The sequence below is a fragment of the Lytechinus variegatus genome, chromosome 3 (assembly GCF_018143015.1).
Source record: "Lytechinus variegatus isolate NC3 chromosome 3, Lvar_3.0, whole genome shotgun sequence".
Lineage (NCBI taxonomy): Eukaryota > Metazoa > Echinodermata > Echinoidea > Temnopleuroida > Toxopneustidae > Lytechinus > Lytechinus variegatus.
Window position 1 is genome coordinate 6461926 of NC_054742.1, and position 23094 is coordinate 6485019.

The 23094-nt window shown below is 37.5% G+C and overlaps 1 protein-coding gene across 1 annotated transcript in view; it reads left to right on the top strand.

Annotated features, from left to right (window-relative positions):
- Positions 1–758: 758 nt before the first annotated feature.
- LOC121410085 (dual serine/threonine and tyrosine protein kinase) overlaps positions 759–23094 on the top strand; it is a 62632-nt gene continuing 40296 nt past the window's right edge. The window contains exons 1-2 of the mRNA XM_041601949.1: positions 759–978; positions 6279–7481. Coding sequence (XP_041457883.1) covers positions 822–978; positions 6279–7481 — 1360 coding nt within the window. The 5' untranslated portion in view covers positions 759–821. The remainder of the gene's footprint in view (positions 979–6278; positions 7482–23094) is intronic.

Below are 23094 nucleotides of genomic sequence, written 5' to 3' on the forward strand. Positions count from 1 at the left end.
CCTTAACAAGTATTGAAAACAAAACGATACTCTTGGCAAATATTCCCTGAAATGAACCCCTAAACAAGTACAGGAATGTTTTATTGTTACGGGTCCTTCGGTCGTCGGCTTTACCTTATTTGGTTGAGTACGACCCCACCTTCTACACCTCGCGCAAATCGGACTCTAAACACGAAGTGTTGGGGCAAAAAGGACATCCTTTAAAAAACATTTGAATTTTGTTTTATCATCCCGCAAATTCGACCCTAAACACGTAATTTTCCTAGCGAAATAGATACCCTTTTTTCATTATTTTTGTGTTTTTGACACCCTTATCACGTTACGTACGTAACGTGCCCTATCGTGAAAAAGACATCCTTTTTACGTGTTTTTTTTTTGGTCGCGCATGGTATCCACTCGTCAATGTAAGTGGCCCCTCCGGGTGTGAGAGGGCCTTTAGGATAAATCTTTTAATTGGATGTGGTTACAAAAGCATTTTGTTGAGTGACCATTTTCCAAAGAGTGGTCAAAATGGTAATTTTTGGTTAAAAAAATGGCGTGAGTATAATTAATAACAGTGGCATATTTACTCAGCACACAATTTTACCCCGGATAAACCTGTCAACCTTCCTCACCAAAAATTTTGAATAAAGCCCCTTATCTCCTAGACTAGACATGATTACTCCGATCCGAAAGAGGACAGCAAACCAGTATGAACAGGCCCTTGCCTTGAGTGTGAATTGCGATGCGCTGCGCGCGCTATATATAGCGCTAGCGCGCTAGCCTAGCCTAGCCTCGCTAGTGTTTATTGTATCAAATTTCTCAGGTCAGATGTAAACAAAATGTCTTCCAGGAGGGCAGGAAGTTCGCGTACTCGGGGTCGCGATCTTGCCCATGAAGTCAAACATTTTGGAGGGTTGACCAAGCATCTGAAAAAGATCATCTTCGACTCAAATCATTGTCTGACAGAGCTGAAAACGTCAGGTCATTTTGATGAGGGTAAGTGTAAACATTGTAGGCACTCACTCACACGTACGTTACCGGTAATGCGGTATTGGAATCCCCTAATACTAATAGTAGTGTATACGTCTATAGGCTACTTACGGTATACTATAGTATACTTGGTTGCCAACCAAGGAAAGAAGAAGAAGAAGAAGAAGTATAGACTAGTCACTTGTTCACTGTGGGGAATCTACAGGTTGGACTATGTCTATGGCATGCCAATGCTGCCTGTACAGAACACAATAACACTTTTGTGACCAAAATTACTAATTTCCAGAAAGTTGCAATTTATTTTTCATTATGATAAATTGGGAATAATTTTTGTATTTACTAGTCTAGAGCGCTCAAAAACTTGAATTTTGGGCATATTAATATTATTATTGTGTACTGGTGGTGGAAAATAATTAATATGGCAAGAAAATTTTCCTTTTTTTAATCTCTATTTTGATTAAGAAAAAAATAATTTAAAGAATCAAATTTACTTAACATGCTTAAGGGCCAAGTTGTATGACGAAGAGGTAATGAGAACTGTCAGTGTAAAAAAATCAAGCATTTATCCCAAAGAAAAAATAGAAAATTAGCCAAACATTGCCATCCTTATTTTGGCACACATGGAGATATAATTGAGAACAAGGTTATATCATAACCTTGTTCATTGAATCGGAATGAGTGGGTATAGTCACTCATTCAATGAACAAGGTTATAATATAACCTCGTCCTCGGTTATATCTCCATGTGTGGCAAAATAAGGGTGGCAAAGTTTGGCTTATTTTCTCTTTTTCTTTGGGGCAAATGCTTGATTTTTTTACACTGACAGTTTTCATTACACCTAGTATTCATACTACTTGGCCTTTATAGGTCAATTTGATTCTTTAAATCATTTTTTTCTTAATTAAAAATAGAGATCAAATAATGAAAATTTTCTTGCCATATTACTTTCCACCAATAGAGGGCGTACACAAAAATATGCCCAAAATTCAAGTTTTTGAGCTCTCTGGTGAATACAAAAATTATTCCCAAGCTACTAATGAAAAATAAATTGCAACTGTATGAAAATTAGTAATTTTGGTCACAAAAGTGATATTTTAATGATTTTTTGAAGTGTGTGCTCTGCACTACATTGGCATACCATAGTCCTACCTGTAGATTCACCACAGGCAGGGTGGTAGCAGTGAACAAGTGGGTATAGTGAGTGATTGGGTGATTTCAAGTACGGTATTGAAATCTGGTTTTGGTGTTGGGACAAAACCAACACCAGCTACAACACCGTACTTGAATTGAAATCACGCTGGTGTTGGGATTGACCTCGGAAAATACGACATATTTCCAGCAGTTTGTGTAGAGCTCTGGGGTGGTATTCTGAGGTCATTTTATCTTTAAAATATTTTATTTTATCTATTAAAATGAAATCGGTATTCTGAGATGACATTTTATCTCTCAGATAAAATTTACAATTTTATCTTGCGTATAAATTTTATCTTGCGTAACTTTTAATGATACGCAACAAAACAGTGCCTGCGTAGACAAAGGCATCGCGTATCTGGGTATTGCAACGCAGATGATGTGCTTGCGCCGGTCTTTGGCTTGCGCCCAAGATAGTTTGAAGAAAAAAATAAAATAAACTTAAAAGAGGGTAAGGGCTATTTTATCTCTGCGACGTTGATTTCACCAATATTTCTCGGTGAATTAACCCCAAATGTTGACATGAAAATGAAGAAAAATTATATATTTATTAAGAATAACACCTTAACGTTATTCCTGTACAATAAGAAAGTATTTCATAAGACTTGTCTTTACTAATATTGTCTTTGAAATGATGCTTGAAAAGATGCGATACAGACCTCGAAAAAAGATGAGAGCATTGTCCTTTTTGCTAAAAAGAAATCTCTGTAAAGACGCGCGAGCGTATAGTGCAAGCGTATTTGAAGTCAAAAATTGACGCAATCTCACCCCTTTGCCACACCTCCTTGTGGAATGGATTTCCATTGGTTGACTGACACGAAAGAGCTATAAAAGCGCGTTTCTGATTGGATATTGATTAAAAAGTAGGTGTGTCTTACAGAGATAAAATGAAGATAAAATGGTTCTCAGAATACCAATTTGGAGAGATTTTAAGGGCATTTTATCTCACTGATTTTAACGGAGATAAAATATTTTATCTCCGATAAAATGGATCTCAGAATAACACCTCTGGTGTTGAATGTCGTCTGCTGAACCGAGAATTACAGCTGATGTTGACGATCTATGTGCATATGCCTAGCCAGGAAGCTTCTAGAGAGTTAAAATCATTTACTAATATAAGGTTTACTCTCATACGAATCCAGGGCTTCTATTCTATGCATGTGTGTGTACCACCAAAAAACCTGAAACTTTCGCCCCCGAGATTTCTGCTTTCTCTCTAAAAAGTAAAAGATCTAGCCCTAAATCATGTACATGGGATACAACTTCATTTCCGACATTTCTATGCTGTGGATTTTATTTTTAGACAAGAATTCATTAAAAAAATGAGAAAAATATGAAAAGAAGGAAGAGACTTGCGCGATTTTTACGCCGCCATCTTGTTTTCTATTGTTCTTCACCCACGATACGGACGCTTGCGTCGCGTAAGGTTCAGGAAACTGGAAACATGGAAACTTTCCATGGGAATAAACGGGAATTTATGGTGAATATTAGGAATTTTCTGCAATTTTCGGGAATTTTCAAGAAGTGTTGGGAACTTTCAAGAAATGTCGGGAATTTTCGAAAGTTGCAATTTTCTGATATTTATATACAGGTACTGAAAGGATTGCCCTGGCAGATGATGCTTGATTGTGCTTTGTCAGCAAATTTCAAGCAAAATAAAATGCTAAGACCGTCAGACAAGGCAGAATATCAATGAATTTCATATAAAAGTTGATTTACTGTATTACTGGTTGAATGGTATGGTGCGATGGCTGTACATGTATACTGCAAATGCTTTACACATGCTTTGTTTATGGATTGATGCCTCTTGGATATTCTGATCTTCGAAAGTGGGTCTCCATGCAAAGACTAGCACATAAAATTTTGCTGTTTCCTGAGAGAAAGGGCCTTCAGTAAAATCAGTACACAAGGCATGAGTAGGTTGCACATTCAGACCTTTAACTAGAGTGGAGGCTTTACACAGCAGACTACTAGTAAGTGCAAACCCTTCACTCGAGGAAAGTGGTCTGAATATGCAGCCTAAGGTTTCTGCCAATGACTTGTGTACAGAAGCTCCCTTTGTTCAACTGAAAGTTGTATTCGTGCTAGTCTTGTGTGAAGTCCCACTTGTGGATCAAAGTTTCAATAAGGGTCTGTGCATGCAGACTACATGTAGGGGGCAATTTTCTCTTTAAATGCTTATATGACAGGTTTTCACATAAAAAAATGACATTTAAAGAAAAATGAGAAAAAAAAATGTAATGAAAAGTTTTATTTTTTTCATGTTGAATTGAAAATCTTCATTTTTGTACATAATGCTCCATCATGTTACTGGATATACATGTACTATAATAAATTGATGTACAGTTTGATGAATATTTTATACCCTGGGCAATTTAAAGAATGAAGAATAGTATAAATACAAATGGAAAGTAATGAGTATGATATTTGAGGATATCAATTTATAATTTTGTATTTAAAAACAGAATTTATCACTTTTTGTGAAAAAAATGAAAATTCCCAAAATTCCTGACAGCTGAAAATTCCCGAAACTTTCCATGGAAATTTTCCAAAATTTCCGGAAAGTTTCCAGCCCTTTGCAACCCTAAATCAGGGTACACCAGATTTTAGCAATATGGATTGAAGAAGGACATTTCATTAGTGTAAAATGTGACTTTGATAGATTTTCAAAGTTCCGTGGAAGGTTTCTTAGTGCACATTTCAAATTGCAGCTCCCTGAGTCTGTAGGTTGCTAGAAATAGTACTGTAGCAGTACATACTGTCATGACTATGCAAACTTTGTGTATATCAAATAAAAAGTCACATGACGAACTGGCATTCTAAAAGTTGGTCAATCGTATTACATTGAAAGGACATCATGGAAAAAAGTGACCGATTAGTTTTTTATAGTTCTTTCGAATCAAAACACTTGCCAATGCTCCATTACAGTCTGCAAACATTACTTATATAAAAAAGTCTCAAATAAATCATTTGAATCTGGTAAGCAACTACAAGTTTCTTTTGTGGATACATAAAGTGTAGAAAAACTCCAGTCAGCCGCATTACGGTTGCTCTCATTTCACATTGTCCAACATCGCAAATTTGCGATATATTTAACCCTTCCGGCAACTTTTATTTGAATATTTTGTTTTGATATGGTATAAAATGATGGCCCTCAGATTATCCAACTAAAAATTTAACAAAAGAATGAATAGTTTTCTTTTAAATTGTCACAGCAGAAAATGTGTGCATGCAGTTTCATATAGTTCAGATTCTCTTGTAAGGATATGCATTTAAGACAAGCTTTTTTGTCTGATTTTGATCCCCCTTTATGAGTTTTAATAAAAAAAATCGATCCAGATTTGAAATAGATCCAATGTATATAAGACTTTAGAATTAGAGCATGTCTGTTTGTGCTTGAAATTGCCCAAATAGTTTTTTTTCTATTTTTGCTCATGCTGCTCATGTTCAAGTGTTGAAACTCAAGGCAAAGCCTTGCTGAGGCATTGTGTTAGAGACCTTTGCTATGCACTGTTGCATAGGGTTCTGTCCCAACATTTGATGGCTAGATCTACATGTACATGTAATACTAACAGGTATTGTATTCTCCCTACTAAAATCGGAATTGTGATTTTTATTATTTTTTTTTTAAGTGAAACCCTTTGCCCAAGAACATTATCATGCTGTTTTTACTGCTTTTTAGGTCAAATGAGAACATTATCATACAGACTCGGCGACCCTTAGCTATTTTTCAGATTTTTTTTTCAGAGGGGAATATCATGCCTGTATATCATGTAAACACTAATCTTTTCAGTTTAAATTGATACATGTAACAAGAGAGAGTTTATTTGAAACTACAACTGAGAATTAGTGGATTTCGACAATTGAAAACAAGAAAATTTACCAAATAACGGTATTCACAAGGCATGGCAGATTTAATAGCGTCTAGGCGTGAAAATGAATTGGCCTGCTGTGCAAAGTTATAACCTTCCAACACATTCAATATAAAGCATTAAAATGATGGCATTTGATTTTCATAAAACAATTTCATTTGCTTTTTATTTTATTTTCAATTAAAATTAATCATGATTATTGTCCTCTAAATTACATGTATCTCATCTTTGCTCTTATTCCAGAAATTATGTCAACACTTGTGTTACCACCAGAAGCAGATGATGTTGTTGGAAAGGTAACAAAGAATCCGCCAGCTCTTGTCATCTTTGGTCAGACCTACACAAGTAAAGCAACCCTTATCAATAAGATATTTAGGGAAGATCTCTTTCAAATTGTGGATGATTCTGATAATAAGAAGACATGGCGAGCTGTACATCTGAAATATGGTTCCCAACGGAATACCAGGTTGACTCTGACCAACAGCTTTGAGCTGCTGAATGAAGAGTCAGGATCTCCTGTAATGAGAAATTCTTGGACAGGTATTCCTCGATTAGAGATGTTGGTGAAGGAGGAGCATCATAAAGATACATGTATGCTAAGTGCAACCACAGAGGCAACACTAAATCATCCCCTTCTACAATCCAAACTTCAAATTCTTGTTACTCCACACAACTGTCCTGGAATAGCAATATCACAGGCTTATAACGTGTGCACTAATAATGTTCTCCCGGTGCTGTTGTACTGTTTCGACAAAGATGAGCTATCAGAGGACAACCTTCGTGATTTGCAGGAACTTCAGAATTGTGCAGGAACTCTTCCTATATTATTTGTCGATTGCAGAGAGCCCAGTGAACCAGTGGTGGCAAATAGGGAAAGGCGTCTTGTAGAAGATGCTAATGAAGACTTTGATGAGGATTCTGCATATGATACTGATGAGAGGATAGAGGTAGAACGGGAAAGACACTGTGGACTAGGTGCAAGATTACGTCGAAGGTGTAGACCTACACCAAATCAGAGACCTAGTATAACAGATCAGCTGTTCAGGGCAGGGTTTATCAACATTCCTGAGGAGAATGGTAGAATACGTGGTGTGCTTGATGTGTTTACTATTGTCAACCAGGTGGAGGATCTATTTAACTCTATAGCTATTGTGCAATTCATTCGTCGCTCCTTACAATATTACTTGATCAGATGCTGCACTGCCATGCATGATCTTCACCAGCACTGCATGAATCTGTTCATTACCACAGCTTTTGACATGCAGAGAGACATCCTTGTGACCCCAAAGCGAATAGAATATGCAAGACAAAGAGAAAATGAGCTCTTTGATTCCCTGAAAGACCTTACAAACCAAAAGCAGGAGCAGCTTCGAAACTTGATTCAGAGTACGGTTGCAGACATGACAGAAGACTTACTTGAACAGGCTGGAAATTACAGATTTACAGGTGTGTACCATATGTACAATGTATTTGTCAAGATTTTTTTAAATTAAATTTTACCTGTCATTGAGAAAGTGAATGGTGTTTTTTTTTTAACTCTCTTTTGGTATTTTCCTCTATTTCTTTTTCATGATATTTTTTCTACCCCCATTACGATTGTGACCTCTCTGATTTTCCGTCAAATGTTAGCAGTAGACATAATTTACCATAGACTTCACGGTTTCATGATCTTTGATACTTCCAAGCATGAGTACAGGTTCATGGCTCTCTGAAGGTCATTTTCTTCCCACAACAATAAACAGATGACTGATCCCCTCCTTTTTAGTAGACAGAGGATTACATCTAGTCAATATAATGCATCTACTGAGATAAGGAAAACCTAATTGTAAACAATTGATTTCTTCTGTTTTGACGTGCATGCAGTGAACTACATGTACATTGTTTGCCTTGTGAACATGGTCAGCAATTAATAATAGCCTTGGTAATGGTAGGCTAGTTTATAATAGCTGTCAGATAAGAAGTGGACATGGCCATCTCAAGGTGAACTTCTTACAGAATGTATAGACCTATTTGCATGATCAAAGTTTTTCTTTCTTCATTCATGCATTCAGTGTTGACTGATTTACAGTGTATGCCTACTATTGTACAGGGTGTAGGTATGCAAAGTGTTTTGGGTTTGTATGGCTGCATACTCCATGTACCCTTGTCAGCCTTCCATTTTTGTCTCACCTGCATAGCAGAGTGAGACTATAGACGCCGCTTTTCCGACGGCGGCGGCGTCAACATCAAATCTTAACCTAAGCTTAAGTTTTTTAAATGACATCATAACTTAGAAAGTATATGTACCTAGTTCATGAAACTTGGCCATAAGGTTAAGGTCAAAGGTCATAATTACAGTCAATGAACTTAGACCATGTTAGGGGAATCAACATCAAAATCTTAACCTAAGGTTAAGTTTTTGAAATGACATCATAACTTAGAAAATATATGGAACCAGTTCATTAAACTTGGACATAAGGTTAATCAAGTATCACCAAACATCCTGCATGAGTTTCACATCACATGACCAAGGTCAAAGGTCATTTAGGGTCAATTAACTTTGGCCGATATGGGGGTATCTGTTGAATTACAATCAAAACTTTAAAAGCTTTTGGATCTGATTCATGAAACTTGGACATAAGAGTAATCAAGTATCACTGAACATCCTGTGCAAGTTTCAGGTCACATGATCAAGGTCAAAGGTCATTTAGGGTCAATGAACTTTGGCCGAATTGGGGGTATTTGTTGAATTACCATCATAACTTTAAAAGTATGTTGGTCTAGTTCATAAATCTTGGACATAAGAGTAATCAAATATCACTGAACATCTTGTGCGAGTTATAGTAGTTTTCAAAGTCAGCACTGCTGCTATGTTGAATCGCGTGATGCAGGTGAGACGGCCAGAGGGATTCCACTTGTTTTATTCTCTCCCAGGGGGAGGGGCACTTCCATCAAGGATGAAATTGATAATAATAATAATAGACAGTTCTTGTATAGCGCATAACACATTATAAATAACGTCTCTATGCGCTTCCAAAGGACTTGGATATTATTACCCTGGCTTTAGCCCCGCAGCCTTATACATGTACATCTTATGGAGGAAAAAAAAATTACAAGGCTCTCCACCATTACCTCTCCATTTCCCTGCGTAGAAACATAGCTTAGTCCCTGAGTTATATAAGGTTTTGAATCGTACAGCCCACTTTTGCTTCTCGGCGAGATCCATCATGATGAGATCATCAACAACGGAAAAACCCTGTGTTCTTGAGCTTTTCCCAGGTGCTTTTTATTACTTGTATTTTAACTCGATAAGAGAGCATCTTGACGTCTATGTGACGTGGACGATTATCGCGTTTTGCCCCATCGTGGTGAGCCCTCTCGATGCCTATGCTATGCCAAAGTTATCCCGTAAGATTTCTTCGACGAGGGATGCGCAATCTTCCTGATACAAATTATCAGCTTCCTTGATCCCCACAAGTCAAAGTGAAAATCTTACTCCCTTGTTGATATCTCCTTCCAGGTGTACAACCTTGTCGAGTAGGACATTGACTTCTCCAAGTTTCTTACCTTCATCTCAAGACTTACGTGTACATGTACATTCTTCCTTTCCAAATCATCTATTCTTTTGCTCTCAAATTCAATTTCATTTCCTAGTTCAGTTTCTACTCTCCGGACATTCTCAAGTAGGCTATCCATGGCATTTCGAATCATAGACTCAAAACTGGCGTTAGTCTGTCGAAAGTAATCATCCATAGCGGCTTTGGCTGCTTGTGGGATACCACCACCCGATTTGGGTATATCAGCTGGCATTAGGTGGTTTCAAACCGCCTCGATCACAAGAATCCCTGTTAAATTACGGGAACTGTTTTCGGCTAAAAAATATCCATTAATTATTCCTGCATTCACACCGCCCCGAAACATACTCTTCGGGATAAGTTCCTGAAGTTACGAGTATGCGCATACCGGTAGTATGGTCTGATAAGCAGGCAAGGTGCGAGATTCAAAATCACTAGCCCAGCAGCCACCCATAGCTCCCGCGCCCAACGACACGCTGGGCTAAAAGTTCCCATAATTTGCTTTCACATCCCCAAAATACCTGCGACCTTGGAAATCCCCGCGAAAGTTCTCGTAATTTCGCCAAGTACCTACTATTTAGCGGGTATTTTCTTTCGGGGAGATTACGCGTAGTTTGCTTTCACATTACCAAAATACCTGGTATTTTCTGATCGGTGTAAATTTCATGATCAGAGAATACCCGAAACTGACGAACTTCGAGGCGGTCTGAAACCACCTATTGTGGCGCCTTCATTGCTGGGTGTGGTCGCTTCGCCTGCGGATAGCATTTTAGCTTTTAAATCACTTTTTCTGAAGATTTTCCTTGTTTTTTAGCCTTAGTGTTGGGTTTCCGGAGATTATAATTACTCATACTCAACTGCAGAACATAGTACATGTACATGTAGATTGAAAAATCACTTGAAGTTCAAGTAAATCCAAGAGTTTGAGAGGTTTGAGTTCAAAATAAATTACGAGGTCTCCGCCCCCTATCTTTACACCTACGCCGCCATATTAATAAACATTTAACCATGGAGCTAACAGAGAAGGAGAACCATCTTCCAATTCCTCTGTTAATCCTTTGTTATTGCTTCCTTCGGGCGAAGGAACGATATCTAACATCAATCGGCGAGCCGCCAGGCGAAAAGTTAGAGCACGCTTACATAACGCGATAAGCCCCCTCATAAAATATGAGGTCAGAGATTTTTTGAAGGACCCTGCGAGGCACCGCCGTAAACAACGTTCTCCCACATACATGTAACTTCCCCCGGGCTCAGTTTTTTTTCAAAATTGAAACACGACTTGCTGTTCTTCTAAAGGTGGTGTCACACCTTGGCGTTTTAGACAGCGTATGCCCGACGTATCAAAATTTCTCTAAAACGTCGGCATACGCTGAACTTTGATTTTTTTTCAACTCTGGGCGTATACTTAGCGTATTCATAACATGTTGGACGTATGTACATAACGTATTAGTAACTTATATCGAACGCTTCGTTAACTTATAAGTAACGTATTCCAACGAATGCTTAGCGTATTGCTGGCGTACACAACTTATGCCCTACGATAGCCTAATTTACGCATAGCGCGTGGCAGCGTATTGCTGACGAACACGTGTCGTAGCCTATAAAAAGGCTGCCGCTCGACTATTCAAATCATAACCGCACGATACATCACCTATCAACACCACCGCCATGCCGAAGAAAACTCCTGTGAACCCCACCTTTATATACCAATTCCTATAAACATGATAAACGTTGTCAATACGCCATTATACGGTAGCTGTAAGTTATAAACACGTTCAGTAAGTTTTGTGGTCGTCCGGAGCATGTCTTCATACGTACGTCAATATACGTTGGAGTTAAGTTACACATACGTTCAAAGCACGTTACTCATAGGTTAGAAGTAAGTTTTGGGGTACGCTGGACATTATCTTGACGTACATCGACTTATGAGTAACTTACGAGTAACGTGTGTCAACGTGTATCAACGATCGCTTAACTTGCCTACAACTTATGGCCCGCGTATGCGGGACGTATGAGCCATACGCTGGCATATGTCTAAAAAAATTTGTGCCTGCACAACATTTTTCGACGACCTCGCCGTAGGACGACGTATACCAGCGTGTTTTAGCGTACTCTTATCGTATGCAAAACTTACCCGTAACGTATTTGACGTACGCCAGCGTGTTCGCCAAATTCCTCATACGTCGGGCATACGCTGTCTAAAACGCTAAGGTGTGACATCGCCTTAACATCCATATCTCTTCGTACGGATTCCTGGTGTACATCTTTTATGTATGGTTGAACTTCTGAGATGATCCCCTTTGCATACATACCAAATACGTTGCAATCTGAATTGACCCAACAAAATTGCAAATGGAGGAAGTTGGAGATTGGTCTTTTTAAAGTATACATGTCTGTCTTTCTTCTGTAGTTAAATCTTTCCCTACACGTACCTGTTTTAGAAATTATAATACGGAGAAAAAGCATACTTCGAGCTTAATTTTGATGCAAAGATCATTAGTGAGATTACAATGGAATTGATAATATAACGACGAATCTACGGGGCATTTTTCTGGCGATTGTCGCATCGTGGAGTACCCTCCGGTGCCCCACGCACTCCTATTTGTGTAAGTTGAAAGTGAGTGTAATGAATGACGGGAGCCGTGCTCGCTCAGCTCTTGTCTCTGTATCGTTTTTGGAAAATAACAGGGGCCGCGGAGCAAACAGATTTAATTTACAAACCAGTAAAAAGGAGAACAAAGTATAAAATTGTTATTCTACATAATAAAGAACTTAAAAACAACATGTTTGGGACCACAAAGAAGTATACCCAGTTCTATGTCAGGACGATTCATTTTAAGTTACAAAGTCATTTGGAAAAAATTACAAGCGAAGTTTTACAATTTTTAGGACAAAAAATAATCATGATTTAAAAATATTATAGAGAACAAAAAAAAGGTGATTACAACTATTGAATTCATATTTTTAGTTTAATCTAAAGAAAAAAAAGGCTTCCAAAATATAAAGTGTCCGGACACCTGACCCCCCCCCCCCTCATTTCTAAAACATTCTATTTCTGTTCTAGATATATTTAGAAACACCGAATATCATGATTTTTGTTAGATTATGAGATTTTTTGTTTGTTTAAGATTGTACTTTTTTCTTTCATATCCTTTTTCTGGCATTCTATCCTTCCTCTTTGCCCCTTTTTTTTATTCCATCCTATCTTTCTTTCCTGATCTTCTCTCTCTGTTTTTTCTTTCTTTCCTTGTTTGTCTTACTCTCCGTCCTATTTTAAATTTCCTTTTTTCCTTCATTTTTTCTATCCACTTTTCTTTGCTTCCTTCTCCCTTTTCTTTTCATTCTTTCTCGATCCTTCCATTATTTTCTGTTTTAAATTCTCTCCTTCATTTTTTCCTCCCTCTCTTTCATCCTTTCTTTCATTCTTTATTATATTTTTTCCTTCTAATTTGTGTCCTTTTTTCTTTATTTCCCTCCATCCCTTCCTGTTTTTCTTCTTTCTTTCAAAGAATAAAGGAAGCATTTTTCTTTTATTCATTCTTTCTTTCCTCATCTTTTTTTCTTGCTTTTCTTTCTCTCCCTTATGTTTTCTTTCACACATCTTCCCTTCCTTCTTTTCTTTTTCTTTCCTTCTTAATTCATTTCAAATAATGACGGAAACGTTTTTTTCTTTTATTCTATCTTTCATCATTTTATTCTAACATTCCTTTTTTTCTTTATTTTTTCCTTCATTTTCCCCTTCATTTTTTCTTTCTCTCTGTTCTCAATTCAACTCTTTTCTTTCGCCTTTCCATTCCCTCCTTCATTCTTTCGTTCACCCCCCCCCCACCTTCCAATTCTGTACATTTTCCCCAAGTCGAACACCGTGTAGCCTCCTTTGTTGATCTTGTTTTTTAAGACCTGGCTCAGTCGATCCGCTCATGCAGCGTACTTGGACGATTGTCCCGTATTTCTTTTTGTGAAATCTGGTCAGGCCTGCATTCAGCTGGTTCCAAACTCAGATTTTCATCTTCGAAATCACGACGTTCGAAATCGTGAGCCGCCATGTTTGCATAAAATTTGTGAAGCCGATGTGAAATGCATTATGGGTGAAAACGCTACTGCGCAAGCGCAAATCCGAGCTGTTGATCGCGTCGATCAACTTTCCTTATCTGATTTACGAGCGGCCTCTGTAATGCACCGTGAGGGACCCTGCTGAGAGGGGATTAGCGGTGCCGCGCATGGGGCAAAGCGTTTGAGAGAGTCAGATCTCCTTCTGTTAATACATGTAGCTCTATGATTTAACCAACTCTTTATCCACAGACGTTCATTGTCGATGCATATTCAATGGTGTACATGTAGAGGGTAAAAGATCTACTGATACAGGTAGAGTGAACGTATGTAAGCACGCCAGGGTACCTGGAAATCCAAGATAAGCTTCCAAATGGCTGCTATAGCCAGGGTGATCAGACGTTCCGTATTTCCCGGAATTGTCCTGTATTTGCTCCTTTGTCCCGGCCCCGGAGGGGGCACTCGACCAGAAAAGTGGTAGGGGTGTGCCGCGGGAGAGACAGAAAACGGGGGGCCTTGGAGCGGGCTTATTGTAAAAAGGAGGGTCCTCAGAACGGGCCTCGGAACTACAATTTTGTGAAAACGGGGGTCCTTGGAACGGATCGCCAGTGTGTGAGTACGTGCGCATGCACCCCTATGGAACGGGTATATGCGTGCATGATGCAGCTAGCGCGGCCTCCGCCGGGTGCGCTCTCGCAGAGACGATGGTTGGACAGCACTCTGCGGCCGTTTTTCACCAAACTTGCAGCAGATCAATGCGACCGGAACGGCGTAACGAAAAATATGCGAAGCCTTGGAGCGGATTTCTTTCTTCTTTTTTCTCGTTAAGAACAAAATGCTATGCCTTGGAGCGGCTTTCTTTGTATTTTTTCTCAATAACACAAAAATGCTATGCCTTGGAACGGAAATTTGGGTGTGAAAATGGGGGTCCCCTCCGCGGCACATACCCACTATGCATTATATACTGAGTGCCCCCCCCCCCCCCCGGGGTCCCGGCGTCTCGACAAACCCTTCCCGGGATGCCTATTTGTCCCGTATTTTAGAATATTGAACAAAATGTAGTTAATACATTTAAAAGTGACAAAGTTTCATCAAATAACCAACAGATGACGAAGCAGAGGTATAACTAAACTTTTGCAAGTTCTGCGGTGATTTTCATATTAACCCAATACCTTGCAAAGGAACTGGCCTCCTGCCTGTGAGTGGCAGGCTACTAGTACTACTTCTTTCTTCATCCTATCCTTCCTGCTTGCCCTTTTTTGTTCCATGTATCTTTATTTCCTATCTTTCCTGATCCTTTCTGTCATGTCTGTGGTCACTTTTCTTTCTTTCCTGCTTTCTCTTACCTGCTTTCCTTTTTTTTATTTCCTTCTTTCTTTCCTTAAACTTTTCTTCGCTTCCTTCTCCCTTCCTCTCCTTTTTCTTTTCGTTCTTTCTCTCCTTCCATTATTTTCTCTTTTTTGATTCTCTTTTCTCTTCATTCTTTCCTCCCTCTTTCCTCTTTTCTTTCATTCTTTACTTTTATTTTTTCCTTTTTGTCTCACCTGCGAAGCAAAGTGAGACTATAGGCGCCGCTTTTCCGACGGCGACGGCGGCGGCGGCGTCAACATCAAATCTTAACCTGAGGTTAAGTTTTTGAAATGACATCATAACTTAGAAAGTATATGGACCTAGTTAATAAAACTTGGCCATAAGGTTAATCAAGTATTACTGAACATCCTATTAGAGTTTCATGTCACATGACCAAGGTCAAAGGTCATTTAGGGTCAATGAACTTAGACCATGTTGGAGGAATCAACATCGAAATCTTAACCTGAGGTTAAGTTTTTGAAATGTCATCATAACTTAGAAAATATATGGACCTAGTTCATGAAACTTGGACATAAGGTTAATCAAGTATCAATGAACATCCTGCATGAGTTTCACGTCACATGACCAAGGTCAAAGGTCATTTAGGGTCAATGAACTTTGGACGAATTGGGGATATCTGTTGAATTCCCATCATAACTTTGAAAGTTTATGGATCTGATTCATGAAACTTGGACATAATAGTAATCAAGCATCACTGAACATTTTGTGCAAGTTTCAGGTCACATGATCAAGGTCAAAGGTCATTTAGGGTCAATGAACTTTGGCCAAATTGGGGATATCTGTTGAATTCCCATCATAACTTTGAAAGTTTATGGATCTGATTCATGAAACTTGGACATAATAGTAATCAAGCATCACTGAACATCTTGTGCAAGTTTCAGGTCTCATGATTAAGGTCAAAGGTCATTTAGGGTCAATGAACTTTGGCCGAATCGGGGGTATCTGTTGAATTACCATCATAACTTTGAAAGTTTATTGGTCTAGTTCGTTAAACTTGGACATTAGAGTAACCAAGTATCACTGAACATCCTGTGCGTGTTTCAGGTCACATGTCCAAGGTCAAAGGTCAATGAACTTTAGCCGAATTGGGTGTATCTGTTGAATTACCATCATAACTTTGAAAGTTTATGGATCTGATTCATGAAACTTGTACATAAGAGTAATCAAGTATCACTGAACATCCTGTTCCAGTTTCAGGTCACATGATCAAGGTCAAAGGTCATGTAAGGTCAATGAACTTTGGCCATGTTGGGGTTTTTTGTTGAATAACCATCATATCTCTGTAAGTTTATTGGTCTAGTTCATAAAAAGAGGACATAAGAGTAACCATGTATCACTGAACATCTTGTGCGAGTTAGAGTAGTATGCAAAGTCAGCACTTCTGCTATATTGAACCGCGTGATGCAGGTGAGACGGCCAGAGGCATTCCACTTTTTATTCTTTTCCCTCATTCTTTCTTTCCCTCCCTTCCCTCTTTCCTCCCTTCCTGTTTTTCTTCTTTTTTACATTTCTTTCTTTCAAAGGATGAAGGAAACATTTTTTGTTCATTCTTCCTTTCCTCCTTTTTTCTTACTTTTTTACTTTCTCTCCTTTATTTTGTCTTTCACAATGGAGTCTGATATGGTTGTTGTTGTTGTAAACCTCAAAACTGACATAACGGTAGATTGTTTAATATCTGCCTGGGGTATATGATTACACGTATGTTGTCTAACCCTTTACTTTATAAAGGGTCAAGCAATAGAATAGGATATTAAAGGACAAGTCCACCCCAACAAGAACTTGATTTTAATAAAAAGAAAAAAAGTCAACAAGCATAACACTGAAAATTTCATCAAAATCGGATGTAAAATAAGAAAGTTATGGCATTTTAAATTTTCGCATATTTTCAACAAAATAGTTATATGAATGAGCCAGTTACATCCAAATGAGAGAGTTTATGACATCACTCACTATTTCTTTTGTATTTTATTATATGAAATATGAAATATTTGTATTTTCTCGTCATTGTCATGTGAAATGAAGTTTCATTCCTCCCTGAATGAAACTTCCATTATTGTAACATTTTGTGCTTCAGGCAAGGAGGTCCTAATCGTCAAATTCACAAAAATTGAAATATTGTATAATTCAAACAATAAAAAACAAAAGAAATAGTGAGTGAGTGACGTCATCGAAACCTCTCATTTGGATGTAACTGGCTCGTTCATATAACTATTTTTTTTAAATAAGTGAAATTTTGAAATGTCATAACTTTCTTATTTTACATCCGATTTTGATGAAATTTTCAGCATTGTGCTTGTCTGATTTTTCTCTATTGATTCAAATCAACATTTTTCTGAGGTGGACTTGACCTTTAAGTTACATGTGCAGAGGCAGTCCCCCTACAGAAATTTAAGCATGCCGCATGCTAGTAACTACATGTAGCATGCGACTAGCAGGGCGGTCGCTTAATAAGCGAGTGCATGCTAGTGAACAGTCCCTGTTCGCTAAAAGATCGCTTAACTATTACTCTGCACTCATATTACACGCTTATTAAGCCAGCTGCGTGCTAGTTACTAGCATGCCGCAAGCTTGTCGCATGCTTGCCACAAGTTTGAAAATTTCTGTGGGGGGTCAATTGTTCTGTACGTCCAAAAATTCAAGATGGTTTTAGAAAAATGAGTGAAAGATGGCTGTTGTTTAATGGAATGTACAGTATAGTTCATTTAGGATCCACCTGGGAGATGTGATTTTGGTGTCTACACCTGTACACTGTTTTCAAGGGTTAAATGATACTTTTTGATTAGTTACAATGGTATGAAGCATTCCATTTTGCCTGAAGGCTGAAACCTCAAAGATAGATTAAAAAATGCGTTGAAAATGACTTTTCCTGAAGTACTTATGGGCAATTCCACGTTACTCACGTTACACAATTTAGGCACCTTAAAGGAGAAATATATTGAATATGAATGTGGTCTTATTATATATCAATGGAAAGGTAATGATGTGGGGATCATCAGTGGGTCATTCAAAAATACCGAAAATAATACAAAAAGGTGAAAATCGCCGATTAAAAAACGCTAAAATGCCCCTCCGAAATATGCCTCGCATCGGTCTCTGAATTGACTGGAATTTGATGACGTCACTGTCTGTACGAGAGGCGTGATTGGCTCTCCCACGTGAAGCTCCACTTGCATGCAAAACCTGTTGCGTGGGTACGTTTTCTCCACACTGTCACTGAATACTTCTATCACGAAATGAAAGAAAACCCAGAATTTTATCTAGATTTGGATTTTCAAATTGATGATTTTAAAGATGAAGAGAATGATGATGAAGTGAACAACACAGTGAGGTAGTTGGAGGTAAATAATGGGGGAACAATGCCGATGATTATGATGAAAATTCAACTTGCCTGACGATCACAAGTAAAGTCATGTACATGCCGATTCGCTACCAACTCAGTCATGCAGCTGCTGCTACAAGTGGTAGCTATACGTACACCGCGCGGGCCCAATTTAATCCATGAAAATGAATAACCACATCCAGAGAGAGTCTATCATAAGAAGGAAAATAATGATATAACTGTACTTACAAACAAGTGAATAATCCGAATTAACCTGAAAGCAAATCAACTCAACGAATAGCAGCAGACGATATATGCACCGACGATAAAACTTCATGTGGCTGGGATAGATTGTCACTCGTTCTGTTAGATGTAATTTGTAACTCATTAATTTGGCAAAATTACGAAACTCGGGGAATTATTTATATATATAAAAATATAGTAACATCTCTTATTATTTTTTGTATTACGATAAAACCTCTTTTGAAGGAAAACGTTGAGATAAACTAAAATTACTTTTAAATCCCCCCCAACATGCGTAGCTTGTATGTCATTGCAAACAAACCATCGCTAACATGCACGTATTCCTTCCTTGCTGATTGAGAGCTGTGCAACACGTGCATAGATCTATTCTCTCAGTCTCAGCCAAGGCGAGTAAACAATACGGCATGTGTTGTTGTGATGGTTTGTTTACGATCACATAATGCTACATTGTACGCATGATGGGATGATCTTTTACATCTAATTTTAATTTACCTCAACGTTTTCCTTCAAAACAGGTTTTATCGTAATTCAAAAAATGATAAGAGATGTTACTATATTTTTATATAGAATAATAATTCCCCGAGTTTCATAATTTTGTCAAATTAATGAGATAAAAGCCCTGGGATAAAAGTTACATCTAACAGAACGAGTGACAATCTATCCAGCCACATGAAGTTTATCGTCAGTGCATATGCCATATCGTCTGGTACTATTCGTTGAGTTGATTTGTCTTCAGGTTCGGATTATTCACTTGTTTGTAAGTACAGTTAAATTCATTTTCCTTCTTATGATAGACTGTCTGGATGTGGTTATTCATGTTCAGCATGAATTCAATTTGGCCCGCGCGGTGTAGCTAGCACTTCCAGCAGCATGAATGGGTAGCGAATCGGTATGTACATGACTTTACTTGTGATTGTGTTGCAAGTTGAATTTTCATCATCATCATCATCGGCGTAATTCCCCCAATTTACCTTCAACTACGTCACTGTGTTGTTTCACTTCATCATCATTCTCTTCATCTCAAAATCATCAATTTGAAAATCCAAATCTAGATAAAATTCTGGGTTTTCTTTCGATCATTTCGGGATCGAAGTATTCAGTGACAATGTGGAGAAAATGTACCCTTGCAACAGGTTTTGCATGCAAGTGGAGCTTCACGTGGGAGAGCCAATCACGCCTCTCGTACAGACAGTGACGTCATAAAAAATCCCCAATTTCGCGGACGTAATTCTGCATGTTTGAAGCATTCAGAGAGAGAACTTTAAACTATCAATTAACTGAGTTTCATCCGTCTCCATGATAAATGATGTACACCATCGTGTTCTCCTTATTTTCTCCTTTATTGTGATATATGATTCTCCAGTTTTACGATTTTCAATATATTTCTACTTTAACATATTGTAATTGCCATATTTTGCTTACTGTTGGGTTTGACAATCTCTTTTTTGCACAAGGCGCATGATGACTTAATACACCTTGGTATATTATCACAGTTTAGTTTGACAATTCTATCCAGAAAATATAGGCCAGCAAATTCTTGTTACTCATGTTACATTTTTGGAACACATAAATCAAGAACATGACTTTCTTCAAAAAGTGTCCTTATACTGAGTGGAATAACAAGTAGTGGGTTGTATAGAGGTTCACAAATGTACATGTAGATGCTCAGAATTTTTGAAACATTTCACATCTTTGACAAATTTACCAAAATTAGCATTACTCACGTTGCACGTTACTCACGTTACATATTTAACATCAATCATTGCCATGCTCCTGAGCATGAATATTTGCTTGAAAGTGTATATTTAGATGTAATTAACTATTAAAATTATTTTAGGCATAAAATGGAACAGTTTTGTTAACCTCTTTTCTCAAGAATTACTTTATAGCCCACTTTACATGACTTATCAAAGTTTTAAGCAATATTACCACACATACATGTGTCAACTTTAGTTTAATATTAGGTGATCTGTCAATCGACAGATCAACTATTAATTTCGTACGAATTTTCTCTTTTATTTATTTATTTATTTTTTATTTTTATTTTCCCACCTCTTCTTGTGAGCACAAAATCTCCAAATCTACATCATCAATTATCTTCAAAATATCATCAGATATGGGGACCTATCATGTGATGTGTATAAAGCAAGTTCAAGGTCAAAAGGTCATCATGACGTCATCTAGACGCCATTTTGTAAAATCACATTATCAATCATATGTTCATTATCAATTATCAAAAATTAAAAATATTTACATCACATTAACTTCAGGTCAAGGGTCAACTGCCCATATCATCAAAGGTCATGTAAAGGTCACGACGTGTGCGTACGCGCGCGCCAAAATTTTAAAATGCTCAAAATCACTTTTTGACCAAAACAGAGTACAAATCAGGTCATTTTAAGCATTTCAAAAATTTGCGCGCGCGCACGGTTACGCGTGCGTTTTCGCGCGTAACGGCACTATAAAACATAGGATCGCAATTTTTTTTTATATCAATGCACCGATAATATAATTCTGAACAATTTGATACCTTGATCAACCTTCTACGACAAGTAATAAAGGAATTAGCCTCCATCAAAGTTTACAGCACGCGCGCGCGCGCACGAACCATAGACAATATATGTGCAAAAACATGCCTATACAAAATTCATTATAGCTTTTAAAGTAGTACAGTGACCCCCATTTTTTTTTTCATATTCGAATAGAATATGGATGGGAGATGTGATTCCATGTCGCATTTGACCCTGAATTTTATCATGACGTCATCAAAATGGCGTCGAACTCAAAATTCCCATTTTGCTACGTATGACGTCATTATAAGTATGCAAATTTGACTTTAACTCTGTAAATATTGGTCAATTTTCGCTCAGTTTTCAATATGTTGTAGCTGAGGACATACTCTTTCTAATTTGATGCCTTTATTCACTTTTAAAGGAATGGATCATCCTAAAAAATGGCAAATTATAGAGGCATGTCATTTTCGCTCATTTTGTCTGCAATCTCTATGGGAAATGACTTTTTCTCAAAACTGGATTTAACATTCCTCTATTTCGCGAGCCATATCTCCATTTCTATTGGTTGGTTTTCTCTGAGCTTGGAGTATGTTGTAGCTGAGATTGTAAGCTATCACAAATGTGGTCTTCGTTTTCCAATCAGATGCCGGGATCATGCCCGTATTTCACTTGCAAAATAGGATTTGAGATCCTCTTAATTTGCTTGTGTAGAAAGTCTATGGGATACAGTGCAGCTCAATCGGTAAGGCACCAGACTTGCATCCTTAAGGTCGAGGGTTCGAACCCAAAAGTGAACATAAATTTTTTTTCTTTTTTTTCTTTTCAACTTTTCGCAAATGTTCCTTAATCACCATCACAAGGTATATTAGTTCAAATATTGCACAATAAAGTAGGTTAAAATCGTTTTTAATAGGCCTATAACATGTACAATGTCAATGTGTATCGCCTACACCTACATGTATTTCACATATTCTCATTTCCCTCTTTTCAAGAGTATTCAACATGTTCTTTTCGGAATAAAAGTTTAGTTTTCAATATGAGCATCGTATTGATCTCAATAAACATGGTGATTGTATTCATGATCATGAAAATCAGAGACAGATCACCTAATTCGTCCTCATGACAAATTAAAATTCTAGTTATACATTCATTTTGTAAGTGATGTGGAGTGAAAATATTCTCCTTAAATTCTATTCTCTTAAAGTTGAATTCCTTTCAAGTTTCTCTGAATCACTGAGTCAGGAGACACTTGAATATTATTTACATGAAGTCAGTCGTTTAAAGACTTTAATAATCGTGAAGGAACAGAAAAAATGGCAGAATCAGTATTTAAAAATATTCCCTTAGACCCCACACCACATTTACATGTGCAATCTGATCCAACCTAACACATGAACTTACATGCAAATACTCTATTAATAGTGTATGTTTCTCTTTCATGAAATCCCATGAATGAATTAATTATACTGTAAGCAATATCAAGCAAACCTATCTGATAAAGTTAATGTTAATGATTAGTTAATGATAAAGCTTGCTTAAAGATTAAGGGAGCAGAATTTTGTGTTAATAGAGCAACTCTGACCAAAACATTCTATCTAAATATTGCAACAAGGTTAAGAAATTATCATATATATATCTTCCCCCTTCAACAAAATGCAAATTGTGAAAATATAAATTACCACTTTTAACAAACTAAAATGAAATGAAGAAGTGTATGCTTTATCCATCTGTCATTATTATCCAGGTTAATAATTCATTCTTCTAACTTATTTCTAGTACATGAAAGCAATGCACCAAAGTTAAGTGTTGGCATTTAAACATTAGGCTATGCAAATCATGCAGACTCTATAAGCAAAGATACAAATTTATTCATCTTTATTGTTGTAAAGTCTGAGAAACTTAGGGCTTACATTGTAAAACTGAACAGTAAACTTGAAAGGGCAACAATTATTAGCTACATTCGATCTCGATGTCAATGGCAAAATAAT